Source organism: Xenopus tropicalis, chromosome 8, assembly GCF_000004195.4.
Source record: "Xenopus tropicalis strain Nigerian chromosome 8, UCB_Xtro_10.0, whole genome shotgun sequence".
Lineage (NCBI taxonomy): Eukaryota > Metazoa > Chordata > Amphibia > Anura > Pipidae > Xenopus > Xenopus tropicalis.
Window position 1 is genome coordinate 105,618,090 of NC_030684.2, and position 27,021 is coordinate 105,645,110.

The 27,021-nt window shown below is 39.8% G+C and overlaps 2 protein-coding genes across 5 annotated transcripts; both read left to right on the top strand.

Moving 5' to 3' along the window:
- Positions 1 to 100: 100 nt before the first annotated feature.
- On the top strand, positions 101 to 9,150 carry lrrc57 (leucine rich repeat containing 57). 3 transcript variants are annotated; one of them, NM_001126727.1, is given in 6 exon segments: positions 101 to 153; positions 3,079 to 3,272; positions 4,710 to 4,845; positions 5,284 to 5,552; positions 6,169 to 6,354; positions 7,288 to 9,150. In NM_001126727.1, coding segments are annotated over 5 exon segments (717 nt in total). In that variant the 5' UTR covers positions 101 to 153; positions 3,079 to 3,188; the 3' UTR covers positions 7,330 to 9,150.
- A 6,228-nt stretch (positions 9,151 to 15,378) lies between these two features.
- dnal1 (dynein, axonemal, light chain 1) lies at positions 15,379 to 25,868 on the top strand. 2 transcript variants are annotated; one of them, NM_001016312.2, is given in 8 exon segments: positions 15,379 to 15,403; positions 15,858 to 15,896; positions 17,869 to 17,978; positions 18,682 to 18,737; positions 21,037 to 21,092; positions 22,875 to 23,001; positions 24,387 to 24,527; positions 24,867 to 25,864. In NM_001016312.2, coding segments are annotated over 8 exon segments (579 nt in total). In that variant the 5' UTR covers positions 15,379 to 15,400; the 3' UTR covers positions 24,914 to 25,864.
- The last annotated feature ends 1,153 nt before the right edge of the window (positions 25,869 to 27,021 follow it).

Sequence of the window (27,021 nt, forward strand, 5' to 3'; positions counted from 1 at the left end):
TCGCCGCGCACACTTATGACCTCACAAGGATTCCATAATACCGCCATGTTTTAGGTGGCGATTAAACTGTACTACGTCAGCCATATTTCTTGGGGCATCTGACGCTTTTGGACTACTGGGAAGGAGGGAGGGGCGATTTCCGGCAGGAGCTGTGTCAGTGGGGTGTAACTGTACAGTAGTTATTGCTTCTTATTTGTATTTACTTCTGTTAATCGCTTTAATCACCTTTGGTGCCGTGCGGGGGACTGGGAGGTAGGAAACTGAAATACTTGCTACATTACCTAGCCACAATTGGCAGCTAGAAACAAAAGCCCCTGGTTTTGTATTTCTGTATATGTTGTTGTTTTTATTAATACTCTGCTTTTTAATGATAATTGTCTGGCCTACATTATTCCAGTGGTGTGTTAAAGCGAAGTCGCGTCTCTCTGCCTGCTTTTGCCATGTAGCCTGTAGTTCTTAGGAAGGTGTGTTTAAAACACTGTAGTAATAACTGTGACCTTTTAGTAGATCATATTTGGTAGGTGTGGGAAAAAAATGAAACTTACTGTAAAAGTATGAAAGGGTAGAAAGCAACTGTGTAACTGGATATGGGGGAGAAGGAGGGGGGAGTTACTGGCTTGGTGCTGGGGATAGTGCAGGTGAGGGGATGGGCTAGACCCACAGGGAGAATGGCCACACACAGGGCAAATGGGCCATGAAAACCAACCAGATCTGGATGTTTAAAGGTGATGCAATGTGAGTAGAACTTGCCCAGGCATTGTGGCCATACTTTATAAAGTCCCAGCTTCATCAGCATTCAAGTTAGTCAGTCCCTATACAAACTGCTAGCAGAGATTACCAGTTAGTTTATTCTTTTTCATGCTGGAATAATTCTTAACAGAGCAGTAAATAAACTGGTGAACATTAAATGGACTGGTATTTGTTAAAGGAACAGTAAAACCAAAAAATGAAAGTGTTTTAAAGTAATTGAAATATAATGTACTGTTGCCCTGCACTGGTAAAACTGGGGTGTTTGCTTCAGGAACACTACTATAGTTTATATAAATAAGCTGCTGTGTAGCCATGGGGGCAGCCATTCAAGCTGGAAAAAAGGAGAAAAGGCACAGGTTACATAGCAGATAACAGATAAGACACCATTATATTCTACAGGGTTTATCTGTTAGCTGCTATATAACCTGTGCCTTTTCTTCTTTTGAATGGCTGCCCCCATGGCTACACACCAGGGTTTATATAAACTCTAGTAATGTTTCTAAAGCAAACACAAAACTCTGCCAGTGCAGGGCAGCAGTACATTATAGTTTAATTTCTTTGAAATATATAAATTTTTTGGTGTTACTGTTCCTTTAAGTGAGCATCAGCCATTGCCGTTACAACCATTGCCACAACAGGTATGAGATTTGTTATCCGGAAACCTGGCTAATGTCCCAGTTAGTTGCCCGTGATAGATCTCTGCTACTGTGGGAGACTAACCACTCCGAAATGTCTTTCCACCGGCAACAACAGGAGTAACCAGTGGCAAGGCCCAAGCATCGCTTCTGTTTTCTGAAGTCACGTAAAGTTACCGGCAGGAGGAAACTTTGTGCAACTTCAGAAAGCTGAAGGTGCTGGAGGTAAAACAGTCCTATAAAGATCATTTCATGTTTAAATGATTTTTTAGTAGACTTAAAGGAACAGTAACACCAAAAAATAAAAGTGTATAAAACTAACTAAAATATAATGTGCTGCTGCCCTGCACTGGTAAAAGTTGTGTGTTTACTTCAGAAAGTCTACTATAATTTATATAAATAAGCTGCTATGTAGCCATGGAGGCAGCCATTCAAAGGAGAACAGGAACAGGCACATAGCAGATAACAGATAAAACACCATTTTATTCTACAGAACTTATCTGTTATCTGCTATGTAACCTGTGCCTTTTCTCCAGCTTGAATGGCTGCCCCCGTGGCTACACAGCAGCTTATTATATAAATTATAGTAGTGTTACTGTAGCAAACACACCAGTTTTACCAGTGCAGGGCAACAGTGCATTATATTTTTATTACTTTAAAGCTCTTTCATTTTTTGGTGTTACTGTTCCTTTAAAGTATAGAAATCCAAACTACTGAAAGAAGCCCTATCTGGAAAACTCCAGGTACTGAGCATTCTGGATAACAGGTCCAATACCTGTACAAGCATTTGTAAATGGACCCTTGTATCTATAATATTGTTTTATCTAAGACCATAGGGTTCCTTTAAGTCCAGTTTTAAGCGCAATTGCTATGTTTTTTTTGCCCCAAAATGCAGTGGTTTTTTCCAGAATTCCGTCATTTTGGTCGCAAGAGGTGATGTGCGTGACACAATTCAGTTTTCTAAAACACAACTGAGAGTGCATTTTGTTTCAGATTTCCAGCTGGTGTTTAGCGTGTAACCCAACTCTTTTGACACAAGTAACTTTAATAAAAGTGGTTTATGTTCAAATGACTGAAGGGAAATTTGTGGGACTACAACTGAGCTTGCGCTAGTAAATAACCCCTAATGTGCAAGCAGAGAGGATGTAGATACTGGAGAGCAATTGGGAAAAAATAACTGCCAATGTTCTATGGAAAAGAGTAATTGAAATGAAGGGTGTGACACTTGATTTAAACTAGGGATGCACCGAATCCCGGATTCGGTTCAGGAGTCAGGCTGAATCCAGGCTATTTTTGAAGGATTCGGTTTCGCCCTGATCCACAGTCCCGGCCGAACCAAATCCTAATTAGCATAAATTAGCATATGCTAATTAGCATTCGGAAAGGGTTAAATGGTCAGGGGGAAATTTTTTTGCTGCGTGCGATTTTTAACCCCTTCAATCCTAATTACCATATATTAATTAGAATTTGGATTCAGTTCAGGATTCAGCTGAATCCTCCAGGGTGGGTTTGGGGGTTCGGCCAAACCCAACAAAGCGGGTTTAGTGCATCCCTAATTTTAACATTATTTAATATTCAGACAATTTCATTATTTTTGTTCAGACAAAATGACCCCTTTGAGGGTGACTTAGGTAAGCGCAGACTGGATAGATCCTGTTAACCTTAATGGCTATTACATTTTGTCTCTGTACAGGATTACAGTAATTAAATGTGCCATAAAGAAACTAGTGATTTAATGGGAGCACAATAAAAGGGGGCTACAATTATACTGTGTCTGAAAGGAATTTGTGATCTCCAAGAAGCATGGGGAACAGTGCCTTCAAAGCCCACCTTGAGACTGCACAGAAAACAGGAGTGTTCCAGTTGACAGGCAAAGGTCTAACTGAAGTAAGGGTTTTAACTTTTTTTTGGCATAGTTCTGATCCATGGGAGTGTACACAAAGGGCATTGGTTTTTAGATAACTATAAAAACTATTTAAAGGAGAACTAAACCCTAAAAATGAATATGGCTATACTAAACTAACTGCACTAGCCAAAAGCTAGAGGGCAGATGTGGTAATGGCAGAGGGACCTGGATGAGTTCTTGAACAAGCATAGTATCCAAGGCTATTGTGATACTAATATCTACAGTTAGTATTAGTGGTTGTATATATAGTTTATGTGTGTGCGTATATAGATTGGTAGGTGTGGGTTGTGGGTGCTGGGTTTACTTGGATGGGTTGAACTTGATGGCCTCTGGTCTTTTTTCAACCCTATGTAACTATGTAACTACGTAAAAGCTTGAGCATCTCTATAGTAATAGGGATATAGGTCTTTACACTTGTCACAGGAGCTGCTCATATTGGATTCTGTTAGAACTGTCCAGGACAGTGCACATTCTCAATGTGCTCTGTGTAACTATTGGGAAGCTAAGCTTAGGGGAGCTACTGGGGCATCTTTGGGGGCACAGATCTTCCCTACTAAAGGGCTGTGGTTGCCTTGGGCTGGTACAGAAGCCCAAAACATAATGTACAACATTTCTGTTAACATTTAGTTAAGCTTTAGCTTAACTTTGAAACAGAAAACTGACTAGTAGCAACAGCAGGGGTGTTCGTTTCTAACTGAGCCTATTGCACTTGGTAAGTAAGAGTGGGCCTTTACTTGCCACGTACTTTGGTAATCCTACCCATTTCAAGAATCAGACTTCATCAGAAGAACCAGGAATTTATATGTTGTTTTGTATGGATGTTTTATCTTATTTGTGAATGACATCTGGAAAAAAAATTTGTCTAGTCCTAGACAAATTTTAGAAAAAAACCAGCTTTAGTAAAGTTTAGTTGTTTGCATTAGAAAGACATATAATCCATTTTAGACTAATTAGACTGTACATTTCAAAAATACATATTTTTTTTTATTTAGAAACATATTACATGGCCTGATCATATAAATAAAGTTACAAGGTGCTAGTGGGCAAAAATTCTACTTATTCTTGGACTACAAAATCACTGAGCATTCTACATATATTGGCACCTGACCAAAGTCTATGAAATCCTCCCAGTGATAAAATTCACACATTTATATAACATAAAATATATAGATATATATATGTTTCCTAGGTAAACAAAAATATTGCCCCCCAAAGTGAAAGAACAGAAAATGCTGAATTTTATTTTTATAGCATTTGGTAAGTACACATAAAAAAAAGCTCCACAGTAAAATGGTTACATGTGACATAATCAGAAACTGATGCATTTTATAGCTTGTTGGATAATGGGTTTTCAAATATTAGATCCTACACCTTTGATTGTGTTTAAATCTATTATTACTGCTTATTTTTTTCCATAGTTTCCAGAAGATCTGCAAAGACTATCTGGAAACCTGCGGACAATTGACCTTTCCAGCAACAAGATTGAGGCATTGCCCCCAATGGTGGGGAAATTTAACCTTCTAAAGAGCTTGACTCTCAACAACAATCGGATCAGTAAGTGAAACTTCTGAACTCTAGGAAACATGTAGAAATATTGTAGTGTGTTTCTAAACTGGGCGAGAAAGCAAGTAATGTTTGTTTACATATTGTATGCCAAGTAGGACAGTGATACATGGGTGCTTCGTCGCAATGGGTATGTCATTCAAATCTCTGATCCATTTTCATGCTATTAAGCAAACTGACTGGCATACCTGTGGCAATTTCAGTGTCCTGCTATGTAGGGGTATTTCTTTGTCACCGTACCCTATTTATTAGCATGTGCACAAGAGCAGATAGTTGCGTATGCGTCCATGTGACATGTAGCAGGTGGTTAGGACTGCTACACTTGAATTGGCTAGTTGATCACTAACATAATGATTTTAGATTAACTTACTTTATTATGTTAGTGATTTATGGGGCTTTTAGAAGTAATACTGTTTGTTTTCTATCCAGGTAGGCTTCCGGATGAGCTTTGCAGACTCAAAAAGCTTGAGACCCTGCACCTCAGTGGGAACCAGATTAGCCAAATACCAGCTGACTTTGTGCAGCTCTTAGCCTTGAAGACTTTAAATCTTTCTGGCAACCAGCTGAGAACTCTGCCAGCACAGCTCTGCAAACTGAGAAACCTGGATGTGGTAGATCTATCAAAAAATAGGATCCAAGCCATTCCTGATGAAGTCTCTGGACTGCAGGCCATAGAGCTAAACCTTAATCAGAATCAGGTCAGCAAAATAGTGAAAGTGTTGTTGTTAAACTTATTTAGAAATGCGCCATTTCCCCAGCCCAGTGGTCTGTTTGTGTACTTATATGTATTCATGTGTATTTTTCTATTCTGCCGCTTATTTTTTTTAAATTTCATTCTATCTGTTCCAGATTATATATTTTTACCTTTTCTACATCACCCTTTACCTATTTGCTGTCAGAGCAGGTTATGGGGGGCATGTCTCTAGTGCTATTGTATTCTCTGCACTAGCTGAATTTCCATAAAAAAATAGAAATTTGAATCTTAAAGTTACCAGAGACAATGATTTGCTAGTAACTGGACACTTACTGCTGCCTGTTCAAGCTTTTATCACATATATCAGCTCTTGGCAAAATGCTGATGCTAAAAAGTAGTTTAAGAACTACTACAAAAGAGGGCAGATGCAATGGGGGCTAAATAGTTTAGAAGTGTCATTGATGAACATCTCCAGCTAAGCTGGAAATTCTCTTGAAATTTTGTATCAAAATAGTAACCCTTAAAAGAGAATATATTTATCAGTTATGAACTGGTAATGAATAGAAATTGTGCTGCGACAAGCACTCTCTGTAACATGGTTTTCTTGTTATTTCATCTAGATATCACAGATCTCAGTGCATATTTCCCACTGTCCACGTCTGAAGGTGCTCCGTCTAGAAGAAAATTGTTTAGAGTTGAGTATGTTGCCTCAGAGCATCCTCGGTGATTCACAAATCTCTCTGCTGGCTGTGGAAGGGAACCTTTTTGAAATAAAGAAACTCAGAGACCTGGAGGGCTATGACAAGGTTTGTGTTACATTCTGTATAGGACTGGTTGCATACCTGGATATATTAGTAGTGGGAGGTGCAAATATTAAAGGTAATGCAATACAGTAGTGCCAACCAGAATCTGTGCTAGGATTTGTCTGTCCAGGATTTGGTTTGGTATATGGCCAAGATTCAGATTTTGTTTAGTAGGATTCACATTAAGCCGAGTCCGTGGTCCTGGCCAAACCAAATCTTTAAAATCATGTGACTTTTCGTCACATAAACACAGAAGTTGAAATTTTTTGGCCAAATCTTTAATGAAGGATTTGGAGTTCGGAAGAATCCCAAAATTGTGCATTTGGAGCAACCCTAGTGCTCAATGACTAAATATATGGTTTTGAATAGTAGACACTGTATGACTAGATCATTTAATATTGCATTTCAATAGAAAGAGGGACAGATAGGACAAGAAATGAGAAAACATTTTCTAAGCAAACCAAGCTTATTAAACAAAAATCCTTTCTCCAGTGCAGCAAATGAGCAAGGCGCACATAAAGAGACTTGGAGTTTAAATGGCTACTGACCCAAGCCAGCTCCTAGCTAGTTTCCTGTACTAACTGTTTGAAGCTGCGTCTAAGTCTTCAACTTAGGCACCAAGTGTACAATATTGGACCGGGCTGGCGGAACACTGGGAAGACACCCGGTGGGCCCCGCCAACAGAGATCTGATCCAAAGCATTGGCGCTCTCTTGCTGACCTCCTGATCATGCGAAGTATAAGGTACACAGAGTTCAATTTTGCAAATGTAGATTGTAAGCTCTCAGTCCATAGACTCACTGTGTTTGAAAATCCAGTGTAGAACACTGTGTATATATAATAAGAGAATGAGTCAGTTATTGTTTGAGAAAAATGAAGAATGCCACAGTAGGCAATTAAAGTGACAAATAATACATTTAACTTTTTCCTTATTCAGTACATGGAGAGATTTACAGCCATTCGGAAGAAGTTTGCTTGAAGGGGTTGACAGAGAGCAGTGACAATGTACCTGCTGATGCACAGGCATGCTCTGAATATATAGAGCTAGCTAGATGTGGACCACAGCTACCCCAGCAAGAGCTTTCATATGGAACAAAGGCACAAGAGACTGGAAGGCACTGATGACAAGGATGTGTGCCTCTCAGGCCACTAAACACATTGCTTATGACTGATTTGTGAATCACCATGTTTTACAAATGTATAAATTTGTTTACAAATGCTAAATTAGATCATAAAGATGCAGGTGAACATATGTATATGCAAGGCTTTTTGTTTTAAAAGAACACTAACAGAATTGTAATCCGCTACTGCTACTTTGAAATATACTCAGGCAGTGTAAATGGTTAAAGGACCAGTAACTTAAAAAAAAATAACATTTTTCAATTTGAGGTTTTTTTTCCAGTAGAGGTACATTTATTTAAGTTGTAAGCCCTGCTCTTTTTTTTCTCCTCAAAAGATTTGTGTATATAATATATATTTTGTAACTTGTTCCAGAAAATCCTATAAACTATTATTTAAATTAAAATATAGCTTCTGAGAGAGATGTAACATTTTTTAAAGTACAGGCTGAGTACAGACTGTGTGTTTTTGCAGATTTTAGTAAAATAGAAAGAAGAATTTAAGAGAATTAATATGACCATAAAATGGCTGATCCACTATGGTAACCAACCATTCTGCCTACTTAACAGACAAATACTCAACATGGGAACTACAGGAGAGAAGGTCTGGCCCCTCTTCACTTTATTTGCTAATGTACTGTGCAGCAGCTGGCATGGTGTGCAGTGGCAGATAAGATTTTGACACGACACAAATCATCTTTAAGGGGCCATACACATTAAAGAGATACTGACACCAGAAATGAAACCTTTTTTTACATCTGTCATAACATTGTCTTTGCAGGCTATTTATAATTTTGCCATAAAAGTATTTGTCCAAGCTTTTACATTCCCTATCTGATCCCCCATGTTCCTTTATAAGAGGGCTGCCATATTTGTGCAGGAGGAGGCCGTTAGCATTAGAAGCTATAACTGACAGGCTGAGAAGGGACAGTCAGGTTGGGGGTTTCAAGTAACAATTACTTACAAAAGCAGCCATATCAGCAAAAAATGATCAACACGACCTATGGGCAACTTTTTATTTAGATTTGTATTTTAAAAAGTTGTTTTTTTTTCGTGTCAGTATCACTTTAAGGTTCACTTGTTTGGAAAGGTTGCCAAACGGGCGTATCTTCTTCCGATATGCCCACCTAAGGTGGGCTAATTTGATAGTATGGACCTAGGGCCAAATTATTGAATTTGAATATATAGGCCCTCTGGCCAAGGGCTGCATCAATGGGCCAATGCGGTGCCTATATGATGGGAAAATCCGACCTGCCCAATCGACACCTGGACAATTTTCGGCCAGATATTGATCAGCGAGGCCCGTCGGGGGGACTCTTACATGGACAGATAAGTTTCCCAGTCAGTCTAAAGTACTCAAATTGGCTGCTTACATATGCCCGTGTATGGCCACCTTTAGGTTATGCTGTGATCAAGTCTGTTGTAACTGACCTCCTACATGCCAGGATCGATGTATGGTCAAAACTGGCCAAACCAACCAATCAAATTTGGCCATGGATAGCAGGCTTAAGAGTTATAGTTCAACCATTCACAGGAGGGACATTTATATTAATTTCAAGTGATAAATTCAAATTCATATCTTTGGTTTCACCTCTAAAACACATACTCCAGTTATGTAATAGAGAAGCTGAAATTCATTGTACCTATGATGGGAATTAATAAAGATCCCAATTACTGTGTAACCCGATTTTCTTTTTTCCCTACAAATTTTACCTCTTTTCATCAGTTTCACCAGATTTTGAGTACTGTTTTTATCTATCCTTCTTCTATTTGTCGGCTGCTGTGAGAAGTGCAGGACTAAATCCTGCAGCAGGTAAGAATAAGGCGATTGCCTTACTCTTACACTCTATTGCGTAAACACCAACAGGCACCAAAATATGCACCATGTGAGTAGTGACAGGAGGATGCTGTGCTTACTGAAATGGGAGTGGAATATTGTGGAATGGCATTATTTCCATCAGCTTTTCTTTAAGATTTTGACCATCCTTTCCAGTGGATGAGTGCAATGATACAGTCACATTTTTATGAATACACAACTTCTAAATGCATACATTACTTGCATTTATACTTAGTTTCATCATCACATATACAGATTATTTAATATTTCAAGGCTGTGAAACTATAGGTTCTGTAGGTGTTATTGCATATGGCTACATGACAGCTTTCCAGCTACAGACTGTATCAGCAAAATTATTTATCTGCAGATTTATTTATTAAATTTTTTTATTTATTTATAGTGCAGAGCTTTGCGTCAGCACTCCTTGTAGTGTCACTCGCCTCTAATCACTAATCTCTGTTTAGGACATGTAAAGCTGATGTAATATGTTTACCCCTGGCAGTGAGATTCTGATCTGGGAAAATCCAACATGAGTTTGGAGGACTCAATATGCTAGCATTTGTATATTAAGCTCAGTGGGGGCGAGACATTGTTTATGTGGCAAGGGTTGGAAAATCAGTTTTGGTTCTATAACTCCAGAAATACTTTTTTTAATACTTAAATGGTTGCTGCACCCTTCCTAGAGAGCTGTACTTTCCTTGAAGGAATATCTATGCTGGCACAAATTTATGGTACTTCCTTGTACAGGTATGGGATCCCTTTTCCGGAAACCCACTATCCATGAAGTTCCGAATTACGGAAAGGCTGTCTCTCATAGCATCCATTATAAGCAAATAATTCTAATTTTTAAAAATGATTTCCTTTTTCTCTGTAATTATAAAACAGGACCTTGTACTTGATCCCAACTAAGATATAATTGATCCTTATTGGAGGCAAAACAATCTATTGGGTTTATTCAATACTGAAATGATTTTTAGCAGACTTAAGTTATGGAGATCCAGATTACGGAAAGATCCCTTATCCAAAAACTCCAGGTCCCGAGCATTCTGGATAACAGGTCCCATACCTGTACAGGGATTTGTACTTGTTCGGCCCATGTTGATTGTGTCATATTCCCTTTTGTGTATCTTGTAGTGGCAGGAACACAGTACCTACGGGGGGTGATAAGAAAGATTGTGACCAGCTTGCCAGAAAGAAAGTGGCGGCTGAGGCAAGGCTAAAACTGCTAGCATTATACTAGTTCATTTATTTATTGAGTGACAAATTTATTGGAACCTTTGTTTTCAGTAACTGGTGTGCCCCCCTTGGGTAGCAATAACTGCAGCTAAGCATTTCCGGTTACTGTTGATCAGTCCCGCACAATGTCTTGGAGGAATTTTAGCCCTTTACAAAACAGCTTTAACTCAGGGATGTTAATGGGTTTCCTCACAGAAGACACCTGCTTGAGGTCTTTCCACAGCATTTCTGTTAGGTTAGGACTTTTTCTTAGATAATTCTGTGTTAACAATTTTTTGGTAGCTGTCTTGTCTGCATGACCCACTTTCTCTTGAGCATCAGTTCACAGACATTACCGTGCCATTTTCTCCTGGTCCGGAGCCAGCAAAGCAGGCCAAAACCATGATACTACCGCCACCATGTTTCACAGATGGGAAAAGATTCTTATGCTGAAATCCAATAATTCCTTTCGCCAAACATAACCCTTGTCATACAAGCTAAAAAAAGTTCTACTTTGGTGTCATCCATAGAATATCGTTCTGGTGGCCTTCTTTTCTACATGGCATTAGCAAACTATGCAGCAATGTTGTTTTTGGATAGCAGTGACTTCTTCATGCCATCCTGCCATGCACACTACTGTTGCTCAGTGTTAGATTCATGAATGCAGACTATTGGCAATGCAAAAGAGGCCTTTAGTTCCTTAGAAGTCCCTTTCAAAAGAACTGAGAATTTTAGAGGTTCATGTACTTTTGCCACACACAAATATGTAACTTTCAAGCACCACTGTACATTGCAACTTGGGTTGGGAGCCCCTGAGGTGGCAACCCCAGTTGTGAGTTTATCCGTAGGTAAAGATCAGCAGATAATTGCAACCCCACCCCACATGCATGCACACCTGTTTTAGGAGGTCTGACCAGTCTGACCAGTCTGACCCTGCCACTGTAAGTAGAAACTTTCTGCAATGATCAGCAGTCAGAGTATGCACAAGCTAATATAAAAGGGGGGTTCTGCTCTTTGAGTTGTCTTTTCCTACCACTGAAACTACAAGTCTGGAACCATGCTGTTGGGGAAGTAGAGACTTGTAAACTAAGGGCCGGGACACACGTGGAGATTAGTCGCACCGCGACAAATCTCCCCGCAATACCATCCCACTGGCTAGAATGTAAATCACCTGTGGGATGGTATACGCGGTGCCGCGATTTGCCAAAGTCGCCAAAGTTTCCTCTTAAGGCGACTTTGGCAAATTGCAGCGCTGCGTAAGCCATCCCACAGGTGATTTACTTTCTAGCATTGCAGGGAGATTAGTCGCCTGCAACAATGAAGATTTGTCGCGGTGCGACTAATCTCCCCGTGTGTCACTGCCCTAATAGTTTCCTAAGAAGAGCAAACACTCACAGTGCTGACTGGGCCTTACAGAGAACCTAACATTGAGGGTGCATTCTCAAGACAATGACAGTGATAAATTATAATAGGTGTCATATAAACCTATTGAGTAAAAAAAGGAGAGGCTTAGGGAAATAGTCCTTGGCAGGGGCCAACTGGGGGATTATGTGGTATTCTAGCAGGCCAGTCTGGCCCTGCTCATAAAGCTTACATCTAGCTATAACACAGGGGTTTAATGGGGTTGTCCACCTTTGAGTTAACTTTTAGTATGATGTAGAGAGTAATATTTTGAGAGAATTATCAATTGGTCTTCCTTTTTTATAATTTGTAGTTTTTTTTAATTATTTCAGTTTTTGTTCGGCAGCTCTCCAGCTTGGAGTTTCAGCAGCTTTTTGGTTGCCAGGATGTGGTTTAAATAAAAGACTGACATATGAATAGGAAAGGACATGAATAGAAAAATAAGTCATATAAAGTAACAATAATAATTAAACTGTAGCTTCACAGAGCAATTGTCTTTTTGGCTCAGGGGTCAGTGACCCCCCCCCCATTGGAAAACTGCAAAGAATTAGAAGAAGAAGGCAAATAATTCAAAAACTATGAAAAACAAATAATGAAGACTAAATGAAACGTTGCTCAAAACTGGCTGTTTTATGTGGCCCTTGGTGAGTGTGTCTAACTGTCCAGCGTGATCAATTTCCATTTTCCTCACATAGTAACTAAGACTTAGGGGCAGATTTACTAATCCACTAATCCGAATCCCGGAAGGGAAAAAATCGTATTGGAAACGCGAATTTTGCAACTTTTTTGTGCGAAAAAGTTGTGACGGCGACGGAAAAATCGCGGGACATACGAAAAAGTCGCAAAAATACCGATCATTACGAAAAAACGCATTCGGACGCCTTCGGACCGTTCATGGATTAGTAAATCTCCCCCTTAGTATCTTACTAAGTATCTTAATAAAAAATTTGGCCCGCGACTTAGCCTGTGTTTTTGATTTCGGCCCATTATGTGATTGAGTTTGACACCGCTGCCTTACACAATGAGCAGTGTGGGAGAAACAGAAGACAACATATCTGCATCCTGCCTGCTTGTCTGTAAATTACATACACACACAGTATTTACACATTTTTATACACACAATAGCACACACAATTTTTTGGGGGGAAGGAGGCTTTCACACAGCAAGATACGATTATGAAAGAATGCACAGCAGAGATAAGCATAAGTAGCACAATAATCCGCTTTAGGGACAAAGCCTAAAATCACTTCTAGCATTGCTATAAAAGGACTACAGGCTGACACAAGGACACTGGGAGACAATTAGCACATTTTAGTACCCTAAGATTGTTTTAAATGTTAATAAAGACTGTTGTAGCATTGTGGTCTCCTGGGGTAGGTGCTAATAAGTCAGTATTTTAATTGTGGGGTCAGTGGAGTTTAAATGTAAGTTTATTTTAAAAGCGCTTTTCCGGTTGCCGAAAATATCCACCCTATGCCTCATGTGGCATTAGCCTTAAAGGAGAAGGAAAGTCAAACTCTATTAAGCGCACCATTAAATAGTACTACTATTGCTGTGTAAAAACGCTATATTCCTGGCTTGCCTAGAGAAAGATTTACAGAGATACACATACTAGAACCTACATACTTGTTTCAGTGAACGGCGCTGCCATCTTGTCCAGCGTGTCTGTATGGGCTGAAAAACACAAGCCAGCCCCCCCTCCACTCCCCGCTCCTGCCACAAAGCCTTCGTCGCTCCACGCTCCTGCCACAAACCCCCCCGCTCCACGCTCCTGCCACAAACCCCCCCGCTCCACGCTCCTGCCACAAACCCCCCCGCTCCACGCTCCTGCCACAAATTCCCCAAGCTCCACAACCCCCCCCGCTCCCCGCTCCTGCCACAAACCCTCCACCACTCCCCGCACCTGCCCCCCCGCTCCCCCACCTGCTTGTCACAGAGTTCTCTGATGCTGCGTCGCCATGGCAACCGGACGCTCCTGCTGTGTGCGCATGCGCCGCTTGCAGTAACAAGTCACCAAGTCTTGAAGGAGCGATGCATTATGGCAATCTTCTCTACACAGCTCAGCGTTTTTTTTTCCTGTTTGGCTTCTGATCTTCTGAACAGGTGAAGTATGGGGAGACTTAAGGGCACTATTGAGACAACTGAAGGTATGCCTGCAGCTTGAGATTAACTCTTTATTAGCCTTTCCTTCTCCTTTAAATGAATAATTAATGTGCTAATAAGCCAGTCAGTTCATTGGGGGCAGTGGAATTTACCTTAAATTAGGCAACCAGACCTCCCACCACAGTCGACCCCCAGTGCAAACACTCGCACCTGGCGATGACTAACGGGCAGGGGTGGAGAGAAGAACAAACAGCGGAGGGACACGGGGATGTGGTCAGGACTGGGAGCATCACTGGGTCTGGAACGCTTAGACCAGGGGCTGGTATGTGCCTAGCATCCCCCCAGCATTGTCACGTGCCTACCCCTAGTTCTGCCCCTGCATTGCTGGTCAGTGGAGTTTGTCCTTGCAAACCTTCTCTGCATTGCCTTTTGCTTGGTACGCAAGTTACTTAAAGGGGTTGTTTACCTTTGAGTTATCTTGTAGAGCATGATATTCTGAGACAACTTGCAGTTGGTCTTCATTTTTTATTATTTGTAGCTTTTTAGTTATTTCACTTTTTGTTCAGCAGCTCTGCAGTTTGGAGTTTCAGCAGCTGCTGGGTTGCTAGGGTCCAAGTTACCTTAGCGACCAGGGGGCAGTTTGAATGATAGGATGGTAAATGAATAGGGACTGAATAGAAAGATAAGGAATAAAAAGTAACAGTTACAATAAAACTGTAGCTTTTTGGCTGCCGGGGTCAGTGACCCCCATTTGAAAGCTGCAAAGATCAAGAAGAAAAAAATAGATCAAAGACTATAAGAAATAAATAATGAAGGCCAATTGAAAAGTTTATTAGAATAGGCCATTCTATAACATACTAAAAATTAACTTAAAGGTGAACAACACCTTTAAGTTTCTAGGAAATAACATAGTTTACTAAGCAGTTTTTTAGTAAGTTAGGTAACCTTTTGCGTAACTTACGCAATTTGCAAAACCGGTGCGACCGGGCTGTCACAATTGTACCCACTTCCCCCCCCCCCCCCTTCCCTCACACACACAAGTAAATACACCCAAACAGGAATAAAACACTCGGCGGAATTTATATTACTTTACTTATTTATTATTACTTAAAAGCAAAAAATCATTTGTCTAGTCCGAAATCTATTATATATAATGTATAGTTTATTTTTTTCTCCGCTGCAATCACCACACTTCGGCTTGGAGCACTGAGAAATTCTGCCTGAGGAGCTGTCACAGCTCACTAGCGTCTATTCCTCAATTCCTCCAATTAGCTGCGCTACTTCCGCTCTCCCCTCCGGCTTCCACAGTCTTGCGCAGGCGCACACCCCTCCACTGTTTCCTAGCAACCGCAAGAGCAACTCTAGTGGAGCTATCATGGTAAGTGACGCCGTGTCCCTTCATTTCTCTAACATTTAACTAAAAATGTCTGGCTTTCAATTCACTTAAACGGCCTAGGGAAACGATTTTTATTCGACAAGGATAGAGATAAAAGCGGCCAAACAGTTAAAAAAATAATCGAGGAAATATGTTTTTTTACCCATTGAATTCTTAGTACAGTCCAAATGTGACTCCTGCCCGCGGACTGAATTTGCTTTACTCACCCATGGCGACTGGGTAGCGCCCTGCTGGCCCCCTGCTGCTAATTAGCGCACAGGATCATTAGCTTCATTAGTATTTCACTGTACAGCCAATCGTGAAGTATTTGGAGAGACGCATTTTATTCATTGGAAGCGATACTCAAGAGTTTAAGGCTCAGTGTAGATGGAAACATACTGATGAAATTTGCTAACGTGTAATATTCATGTTTGATTTCTTTTCCTTTATTGAACAGGCAAAAGCAACAACCATTAAAGAGGCTTTGGCTAAATGGGTAAGTCCTGTTCTCTGTTTTGCAGAAAGGCATGTTTAGTGGCATGCTAAGGGTATATTTATTGTCATGTTCCACAGATATGTTGTTTCTGGGAGGCTTTGGCCCATCCAAAATGGCAGAGGCAGATACACATACATACAGTACTGTGTGTAAATGTCATACTATAGAAGGTGCGGTATCTAGTAGAATTAAGTCTAAAACAACTGGACTTTTCTGAGTTTTTTCTTGAAAACGTTTCACCACTCATCCAAGTGGCTTCTTCAGTTCAAGTTCAAGTTCAGTTCTTGAACTGAAGAAGCCACTCAGATGAGTGGTGAAACGTTTTCAAGAAAAAACTCAGAAAAGTCCAGTTGTTTTAGACTTAATTCTACTAGATACTGTATATCATGACCTGGATGAATGAGAATCTTCATAGACATATTGCTACTCATTTTGGGGAGAATACCCTAATCTTGAACTGAACTGGTGAAACATTTTCAAGAAAAAACTCAGAAAAGTCCAGTTCTACTAATTCTGTATACTGTATATCATGACCTGGATGAATGAGAATCTTCATAGACATATAGAAGGTGCGGTGCTGTCACTAGTAGGGCCTGGGCTTCTCTCAGCCTGTGTTTTTTCTACCAGCCCCTCTACACGTTTCCATGTACCAGCACTGAAAAGAACTTCCTCTGCCTATGTGCAGGTACACGGAGCAGGCATTTTTAGGACGACATCCACTATGTGTACATGCACTCAGGTGGAAGTTGTACTTTTCAGTGCTGGTACACGGAGCTGCATAAGGGAGCCTGAAGGAAAATGCAGACTAAACGTTCTGTGGCCCGTAGGAATGGCATTTCACCCCTTTAAAGTAGTAAGGTTGCCATCTTTGTCTTTGGCAAAGAGTGGACAAGAGGGGGCAGAGCAGTGACATATAGGGTGTGTTTGTACATTTTTGGGGCTGGGTTGACATTAGAGGTAGTTGTTGACTAGATTATTGTTCGGGTTTCACAAGTCTGACACATGAACAGACCTTTAAGAACCAAACAGCCCTAAGAAAAACTGAACTGTTTAGGTCAAAACCAAACAGGTGGAACCCATTAACGCTGATGCTACATGTAGTGAGAAGCGTAAAAACGCTTGCTGAAAATCCGCTGCTACGCTTAAAAATTCTTCTACTTGTGCCGGCATTGAAGCATTGAATCTGCCTGCATCCAATATCCACCAAAATAAGTGAGACTTTGCATTTGTTGTGCGGATATTGCCTGCAGGTGCCTGCACCTAGGCAGATTCAGTGCTTCTGGGTGCAGGCACAAGTAGAAGAATGTTTAAGCATAACAGCAGATTTATGCAAATCATTTTTAATAGTTGCTGAGAATATGCTATGTGTGGCATCAGACTAAAAGCAGGACCCTTACTGATTACACATGCTGCAAGTTGGTTGCTTGACTTGTGTTCAGTTATGCTTCCAAGTTGTAGCGTGTGTGTTCAATAAGTGTCCTGCAGTAATGGGATGAAGTTGCAACCGTAATCACTAGGTAAAAATCTATACATGCCTAGGGTTGGAAAAGTTCCAACAGAAAAGTCCTGACAGATTCAAACCAGTTTGGATAGAACTCTGCTAGCCCTTCAGTATCTCTAGCTGAGGTTGCAGCAAACTTGGAGGTAAGAAAAAATGAGTCATGTACACATTAGAATCATAATGCAGCAGGGAAGTGCTTTGTTTGAAAAAACTCCTTATATACTCATAATTAGATTATGTGATTTAGACTCTGAGTCTCTGGATGGGCCATGCCAACTAAGAAGTGTGGGGCCCTTGTGAGATTTGGGGTATAGCTACTGAATGTCACTCCTAGACAGAGCAAGTGCTATAATGCAACCCCAGGTGAACACAGTTGCCTATACAACGTTACAAGGAAAGTAAAGCTGTTCAGAATAAAGAATAATGTAAAGCAAGTTCTAAATATGTGGCATGTTGTTTTGTGTCTTACAGGAGGAAAGAACAGGGCAAAAGGCAGGGGAGGCAAAGGAGGTGAAACTGTATGCCCAAATACCCCCCATAGAAAAAATGGATGCATCATTATCTACCCTTGTTAACTGCGAGTAAGATACACACATTGTTTTGTTTGAAATAGAACACAACGGGGCAGATTTATGAATGAAGATCTCCCACTCAAAAACTGTTTTTGCACAATTAAAGAAAATGTATATGTTAAATAATATTTTCAGTTGTTTTAAAATTACTTTTTTTAAAGAAGAGAAAAAGACAAACTACTTTCAGCTTAAATTACATCTACGGCGTGTTAAATATTTTTAATTGTGTATATTTTTACTTTATCTGATGCAATTGCAACAGGTGCATCTCCCTTATAGTCCGAATTAAGCTGTAATTATGGGGAGAAATGTTGCATTGTGGGTAAAAAAACATAGCAATTTGTGTCCGAAATTGCACTTTGCACACTGCAGTGATAGGAACACCTACTCTCAAAAACAACGTCCTATATGAGTAGCCAGCTCAATGGACTTCTGTTTATCAGTGCACTGGTAGTCAGTATTTTTAAATCGCAAGGACAAAGCTTGAAGTTACTTTAGTATTTCCTGTTTGCCCTGTTTAGTTTAGGAAATAACAAAAACCATAGTTTTTTTTATGATTAAAATAATAGGAAAAAGTATGTTAAGAACCAGCCTTATTCTTTGAACTCATGTCGAAAAGGGGGTATACTGCCCCTTTAAGGATTTGAATTTTCAGATAGTATTTCACATGTGGGTTACTTATTAGTATAAATTGTCTTTCTCTCTTTTTTAGGAAGCTATCACTTTCTACCAACTGCATTGAGAAAATTGCAAACCTGAATGGGCTAAGTAAGTACTTTACCCTTCATTCGGATCACAAACTGTAACATTCCACACTACATATTTTATTTATTAAGAAAATACTTACAAATGATCTATTTGTAGGCAGCAGACGATGGTTTTGTATGGGGTGGTAGATAAAAGATTTTGTGTGGTCATGGAGTATGCCATGCCAAAAATATGAAGCCACTCTCATTTAAAATCCCCTCCCAATAATACTTATCCACCATAAAGGGGTTGTTAACTTTTAGTATGATGTAGAGAGTAATATTCTGAGACAATTTGCAGTTTGTCTTCATTTTTATTTGTGTTATAATTTTCTTTTCTCCAGTTTGGAATTTCAGCAGCTATGGGGTTGCTGGGGTCCAAAGTACATTAGCAACCAGAGAGTGGTTTGACTGTGCCACCAAAACATGAATAGTAGAGATCCTGATTAGTAATAAAAAGTAACAATAACAATACAATTGTAGCCTCACAGAGTACCGTATATACTCGAGTATAAGCCGAGTTTTTGAGCACCCAAAATGGGCTGAAAAATGCAGTCTCGGCTTATACTTGCGTATATACGGTAATGAAGATGTCATTCAAGGCATGCACCAACACCGCCCCCGTGGCCGTAAGTTTGTGCACCCCGCCCCCTTGGCTGTACGGTCTTGAGCTTGCCAAAGCCGTATACACTCAAGTATATACCGTATATACTTGAGTGTATACGGCTTTGGCAAGCGCAAGCGCCATCTAAAATAAATAAATTGTGCAATCAATAGTACCGTATATAATATACGGTACTATTGATTGTACAATTTATTTATTTTAGATGCCGCTTGCCAAAGCAACCACCCTGTCCCTCCGTCAGCGTGAGGATGGGGGGTCGGCTGACGGGCGGGAGCGCCAAGTCTGCACATCAAGCTCCGAAGCATTGTGCACTGTTCTCAAGCGGAGCGACACAAACGCACATAGTGTGCTGCGACAGCTGCCTCTTACTGCTGGTGGGAGCTGGAAGTCGGCAGGAGTTGAAGCGCAGTTTTCCCACCCATTACTTGTAGTGCTGTGTCCGCCATTACGTGTAAAGGCCTCTGTTTTATTTCAAGGGTAGCCGTGAGCTGAGCGCAACGTGTATAAATAAAGTTTAATTCCCAGTTCTCTATACAGGACATATATTAATTGGGGGCAATAATAAACCCTGAGAATAGGGAAATGATCTATGCAAATAGCTAATAGTGTCATTTCCCCCCTCACACAAAGTTTTGCAGAGCGCCCACCAATAACCTGCACCTTCAGCAGAAATCCATGGACAGATATATTTTTTGTCTGTGCATAATTAGTGGGAAAGTATTTCTAGGTGCTTATTATTCATTCACTTTGGATACTGTCTTGTTTTTCATTATCTCAAATAATTTTTCTGTCCTTGCTGACCCCCCTCTTTCTAAGTTGTGCCTTTCCTAAGTTCACACATGCGAGTGTGCGCTCGCTCCCATGTGTGCCTTTCTAAGTTGGGAGCGCACACGGCAGAAATCTAACAAGGAGTTTTAGTTGCACAGTTCTGAAGGCAAGTTGCACAGCTCTGAAGTCAATGGGAAGCAGACTGTGGTGGGCATCAGGTATTTTTTATGGCAGCTTCCTTAGTCTTCCCAAACTTGCCTGACAGCTAAAACAACTTAGCAGTAGCAGCTGCATTTCCCACCCTAGGCTTATACTCGGGTCAGTACGTGTTTCCAGTTTTCTTAGGTAAAATTAGGTACGTCGGCTTATATTCGGATCGGCTTATACTCGAGTATATACGGTAATCATTTTTGGCTGCCAGGGTCAATGACCCCCATGTGATAGCTTGAAATCATTAGAAGAAGGAGGCAAATAATTCAAAAACTCTAAAAAAATACATAAGGAAGAGTAATTGAAAAATTGTTTAGAATTGGCCATTTTAAAACATACTAAAAGTTAACTTAAAGGTGAACCACCCATATAAAGTGTCTGATACACCAAATATATTATATACACCTCAAAAACTTTAGATACATTTAGAGACTATGTAAACAAAAAAAATAAGCACATTATATACTGTGAGAGACAGTAGTTACAGGCACCACAAGTACATTAGATACAGCAAGAGGTAGTCTGAACAGAAATTCAAGACAGGTTTTTTTATTGGTTGTATAATATAGAAAGCTTTTTTTTATCTGTGAGATAAAGTTTATTTTTTCATTCCAGAATGCAAGTAAAATGCTATTTTTGTAAATTACTGTATGTATTTAATTTACATTATGATACTATGAACAACCAGGCTATTAACTAATCATATATTCTGTTTCAGAATTTCTCCGAATTCTGTCTTTGGGTAGAAACAACATAAAGAATTTAAATGGATTGGTAAGTTTTTCTCTCTTTTTGATGAAAGATTTAAAACAGCTTTGCAAATACTCACTTCATAAATGTTAATGTGGACTAAACGTTAATTCAAAGGGCAGGTTTATGGCAATGTAGTAGCCGGGATATGATCTGCTAGGGCAGGGGTGGGCAAACTACGGCCCGCGGGCCACATCCGGCCCCTTGGCCTTTTTAATCTGGCCCACCGACGACGCCAAGTCTCATCACGCGAGACTTGGTGTCATTGGCGGGCCGGAATTAAAGAGACGAAGGGGGTGTAACGCTGGCCTGGCCCGGTCCAGCCCGGGGGTGAGTAAATGTGGCCCGTGAGCCAAAAAGTTTGCCCACCCCTGTGCTAGGGCATTGTATCCATATTACATATTCACAAAGTTCATATTTATAAAATGCCAAAATATTTTGCAGTACTTTAACCTAAGTGCATGCATAGTATGCCACACACAGGCAGCACAGGGCAGACATAGTATGCCACACACAGGCAGGGTAGAGCAGGCACAGGCTAAGTAGGGCAGCCATGGGTGACTGTAATTCTAGACAAACTTGATTACAACTTTCTGCATGACCTTCAGATCTTTACTAAGAATAGGGATAAGAAATGTAAATAAAAGGTACCTTTGTGTAGTATAGCCATTTTTACAACATTAAAGCAGCCCAACTGAGAAATTCTGAATTTACACCACTTCTGGAAAAGATCAGTACCACAATGAGGAATAATGGTTTGTTGAGAAAGAGGTGATATAAGGAGTAATCTGCACTCCTAGGGGCCCATTTACTTACTCACGAACGGGCCGAATGCGTCCGATTGCGTTTTTTTCATAATGATCGGTATTTTGCGATTTTTTTCGGAAAATTATCGCGACTTTTTCGTTACCAATACGATTTTTGCGGAAAAACACGAGTTTTTCGTAGCCATTCTGAAAGTTGCGATTTTTTCGTAGCGTTAAAACTTGCGCAAAAAGTTGCGATTTTTTCGTAGTGTTAAAACTTGCGCAAAACGTCGCGCCTTTTAAGTTTTAACGCTACGAAAAAAGCGCAACTTTTCGCGCAAGTTTTAATGCTACGAAAAAATCGCAACTTTCGGAATGGCTACGAAAAACTCGCGTTTTTTCGCGCAAATCGTATTGGTAACGAAAAAGTCGCGATAATTTCCGAAAAGTCGTAAAGGCGCCGAAAAAATCACAAAAAATACGAAAAAGTCGCAAAATGTTCGTTTTCCAATCGGAATTTTTCCAATTCGGATTCGAATTCGTGGGTTAGTAAATCAGCCCCCTAGTGTATGTATGTTTGTAACTTTATTTGTAAAGAAGTACAAGAATACGCAGCCCTGTACAAACTTACAATGTACAAAAGTACACACAGGGAGGACACGTATTATAAAATCCATTCATATTTCTATTTATACATATTCATCATACAAATAAGTAGAAATACACAGATTAAGTGCCATGTGGTATGAGACACAGTAGGAAGGAGGTCCCTGCCCTGCCCCTGCTTACAATCAATCGAAGTATTATATTAGACTGCTGCAAGTATAAATTCATTTAAACAAATTAGTTTAACAGTGCAAACGTTCCTGTTTAAAAAATCAAAAGTTGAGAGACTTTAGTTATCTGGCCATGTTGAACATAAATACATATTGCCCAGTTATGAGAGGAAGAAACTAAAGACACTTGGTATTAGTTCCTTTGACTTTAAGTTTTATTTTACTTTTAGATATTTTTTTTTATAAATAATAGATATAAATGAAACCTCTCTTTTTGACCACAGGAAGCTGTTGGAGAAACCTTAGAAGAATTGTGGATCTCATACAATTTGATAGAGAAGTTGAAAGGAATTCATGTAATGAAAAAGCTCAAAGTACTCTATATGTCCAACAATTTAGTGAAAGATTGGGGTAAGCAACTACTCTGTTTAATTAGATTCACACACACATTAGATAATAATTCAATTGGTGCTGACCTGTAATGACTTTGCTGCATTGGAATTCTGACATAAAAAATAAAAAAGGTGTTTGGCTTAGAGTATTGTCAGATTGGGTGCGCAACCAAGCTGGGGCTGCTAGTACACGTGGCTTGGATGCAGGGCCAAGCTCAGCTCTGGGTAAAAGAAGCCATTACTGTATAAGTGAAGTCAACATTAATCAAATAACAGTTGTCCAACTTTTCATTGAGTCAAACAACAGACTTGCCAGTAGGGCTCTTTCAGGCAATTTAAGTTCTATGTTGTCATGTAGCCCAAAAATGTATAGTCTTACATTGCAGTTAGCTGACAGTTGTAGTTTGTGCCAGCACTTGTCAAGCAACTTTTGCATGAATAACCTATGGATGCTTTTTCAGGAAACTATTGCCTGACAAACTGGTACTATTGCCTGCCGGCTATGGTAGTTTAATTGTAGGGAGACTATTTCCAGTGTTTAACGCCACATTTTTTTTAAATTTGAAGCTTAAAGAAGAGACTAAAGAAAATGGCTAGTAGCACTTCTGTAGTCTAGAATTAGTGGTTTTTATTATGAGAAAGGTTTGGGGAAATGCAAATACCTATAGTGCGGTGCATTCTACAAAACTATGCTATTTCATTAAAGTCTGTTGAATAAATATAATTCCTCCATTGCAAAAAAAAAAACCAATTATCAGAATAATTAATCTCTTAAAATACATAAGAGGAATTAATGATTCAGAGAGGTGTTAGAGCTCAGCACTGCTTTTAGGCATTAACACAACAGACCAGAACGGTGTTTAACTGTTTAAAGCAGTCAATCATTGTAACAAATGACACTTTTATCTACTTTGATAAATGTGTCAATTACTCATGACTGTTAGGAAAGTGTTAATAATTCAGCAATCCAAACCCTTCTGTTTGATATTTGATAAATCATAAATCAGTTCCATATTTTTGTAAAAATATTTTGAAAGTAAGCTAAACTCTGAATGTGAGCACTTTTTTTTGACTACCCCTAATAGCCAATCTTAGCCCTTATTTGGCACCTCCATGAACTTTTATGCTTGTGTTGCTCTCCAAGTCTTTTTACATTTGACTGTGGCTCACGAGTTGGGGACCCCTGCTATAGCAGATCATTGGCATATTAAGCAGTTTTGGGCAGCAGAACTGCAGGATTTAGATATACGGTGCCAGAAGCTTTATCAGACATGTCTTCTCACAGCGCCATCTTGGTCACCGCCAGATTAAAATATTCTTATGTTGATGCTTTAGTTATAGGGTGAAGAGAAGCTTTGTTTTATATTGTAAGATTGAAACTATTCATGTTGCTGACTATTTCAGCTGAGTTTTCTAAGCTTGGAGAGCTGCCATTACTAGAAGATATGGTATTTGTGGGAAACCCTCTAGAAGAAAGGCATACGGCTGAGGGTAACTGGCTGGAGGAGGCAGTTAAACGTCTCCCAAAACTAAAGAAATTGGACGGTGAGTGCCATATCACAAATATGATATGTAGCTGTGACTCTGCATGAAACTAGATATATTGTAGAGCTGTTCCAACTGATTTATACAACAGTCTGCTAGTTCTGGGGATGGTTTGTCCAACCTTTATTGCATGTCAAGATCAGTGTCTTATTTTGGGATTAAACCTTTGGTGCTGTTCTAGATGGGGTGGCGGGTGAATCATAAAGAAGAGAGACTCAGTACTTCTATTTGTCATTCCAGTTGAAGAAAGTCTTATTTTATTCCCTTTGAATCAGTATTATTAGCATGCATTTACATTTTCTATGACCCAATATTTAGTTGTGCTTTGGTTTCTTCCAGGCAATCCTGTCATTAAGCAAGAGGAAGAAGAAGGAGACGAGTCCTAGCCCTTCTACCTGAAGTTTTACTTTTAAATTATTTAAATGGCTTCTGCCTTTTAGATGTATGAGTTTCTATCCAGCATAATTATCAGATAAAGTATTTTACTGTTAACTTATGTTATTTTATGCCAAGCACATATTTATATTGCACCTTTTGTTACAGTGTGCTACATCATGGTTTGTTGCTGTGCTTACCTAGTGGTATGTTGCAGTGGGCTGTTCCACTAATCATCCTTGCAGTTCTGAACCCAAGGCAATGGAAATGATTTCTGAAAACAATAGACCAAGGCCTGTTTTGTTTTAATTTAGAATTTGTTCCCACACCTTTGGGTACAGAGCAGCAGGACTGACAAGTTTCACTTACTACTACAGATTACCTTAAATTCAGGGAAAGTATTGCTTTTTCACATTTAAAAGGGTCACTTTACCTTCACTAAGCTAACTGGTGTTTATGGTATGTTTTTTAAATCTGAATTTGTCTCTTCTTCTGCACTAACAATGACCCCCCTCATCCTAAACCTCCCCAAACTCACCATCCGTTCCTGACACGGCCAGTATTGAAGCTGTGCCTCTGAATGAATTAGGTTGGCAAGGGGGCTGTAGGGAGCACAAGAGAAGAGTAGCACCAGGTCGCTAAATGTAGGCTTTGTCACACCTGCTAAATCTACGAGTGTCACTGTCCCTAGAAGTCATGTTTATAGTAGAGCAGGTGCCCACTGTACAAATGACAGAGGATGCATATTTAGCAGTAGAACGGTTCAAAGCAACGAATATCTGGAAAGTACATCCCTATGTGCTGCAGTACCTCTAATTAATTGGTTGACTTCAAGCTTCTATATTTTAGCAACTGTAAATATATTGTGTTACAGCCTATCATTTATCTCATCTTTCCAAAGGCGCATGTAGCTAAAACTTCTAAATGTTTTTTTTGTTTTTTAATAAAGGCAATGAAATGATTGAACATTGTCTTGTCCAACTGACAGTTAATCCACAACAATCTAAATATGCACTGCTGCCAAGAAGAACATTTGGCATATTTCCTGCCAGTGTGTCCAAACGCACACGTGCGGCAGCTTGCTTTTTTTTTTAAAAAAAACGTATTCATTCACCTGCACTGACTGACATGTGGATTCTATTAAAGCAGCTAACAAGATGCACGTCTGGGTTAGGGAGCTTCAAAGAATACAGGGTGAAGCCATGATCCAAAGGCAATATCATAGGCATGTTTGCTTTCATAGTTTAAATTTAAGCATACTTACAAAACACTTTTTAAAAGGGTAGTTGATCTTTAATTTAACTTTTAGTATATTATATAACAGGGATCCACAACTTTTTTTACTTGTGAGCCACACAAGCATAAAAAAGTTCTTTGGGAATGCCAAATAAGCACTGTGATTGGCTATTTGGTAGTCCCATGTGACTGCTGGCCTGCAGGAGGCTCTGTTTGGAGTAAACATGTGTCTCTGCGCTTCCAAAACTTGTCTCCAAGCCAGAAATGTAAAAATGGCCACCTACTTTGAGGTAGATGCTAATGTAATTTTAATGATTCACGCAGTGGCACAATATGAAGTTACCTGACAATGGTCGGTCACGTTGAATGAGTAAATGTGGCCAAGGAAGGGGGACTAGCATACAGCAAACCCTGCAGCCCTGGGGTCTGGTGCATAGTAGTTACACACCTGGATTCACACACCTGGATTCACACTCACACAGGAGATTGCCATCATAGGCCATTTGGCACTGTGCATATTCAGCCGATGAGAAGATGTGCTTAGGGATTCTGACAAATGATCAAGAAAATTAAGCTTATCTGTCACAGAAGCTGAGGCTACAGGGCTGATTAGTAAGTTCTGATGCAAAGTGCACTGGTTTCTAAGCTGCTACATAATGTGAATCTGAATTAATTACTAATCAGCCTTATATAGTGACATTTATACTCTATATATACAGTATATTGTGAGTCAGTCCCTAAGATCAGTAAGTGACAGCAGCACAGAGCATATGCAGTGAGTCAGCAGAAAAGAAGATAGGGAGCTACTGGGGAATCTTTGGGGGCACAAATCTGTCCCGCTAAAGGGCTGTGGGTGCCTTGGGCTGGTACAGGAGCCCAAAAC

Excerpts from the sequence above, each read along its gene's own strand:
- lrrc57 (XM_012968002.3), top strand. The coding sequence starts at position 3,189 with ATGGGGAACAGTGCCTTCAAAGCCCACCTTGAGACTGCACAGAAAACA. Across the intron at positions 3,273-4,709 it reads CAGGCAAAGGTCTAACTGAA|TTTCCAGAAGATCTGCAAAG; the intron begins GTAAGGGTTTTA and ends TTTTTTCCATAG. Across the intron at positions 4,846-5,283 it reads TCTCAACAACAATCGGATCA|GTAGGCTTCCGGATGAGCTT; the intron begins GTAAGTGAAACT and ends TTTTCTATCCAG.
- dnal1 (XM_012968391.3), top strand. The coding sequence starts at position 15,828 with ATGTTTGATTTCTTTTCCTTTATTGAACAGGCAAAAGCAACAACCATT. Across the intron at positions 21,093-22,874 it reads TAAAGAATTTAAATGGATTG|GAAGCTGTTGGAGAAACCTT; the intron begins GTAAGTTTTTCT and ends TTTTGACCACAG. Across the intron at positions 24,528-24,866 it reads AAAACTAAAGAAATTGGACG|GCAATCCTGTCATTAAGCAA; the intron begins GTGAGTGCCATA and ends GGTTTCTTCCAG.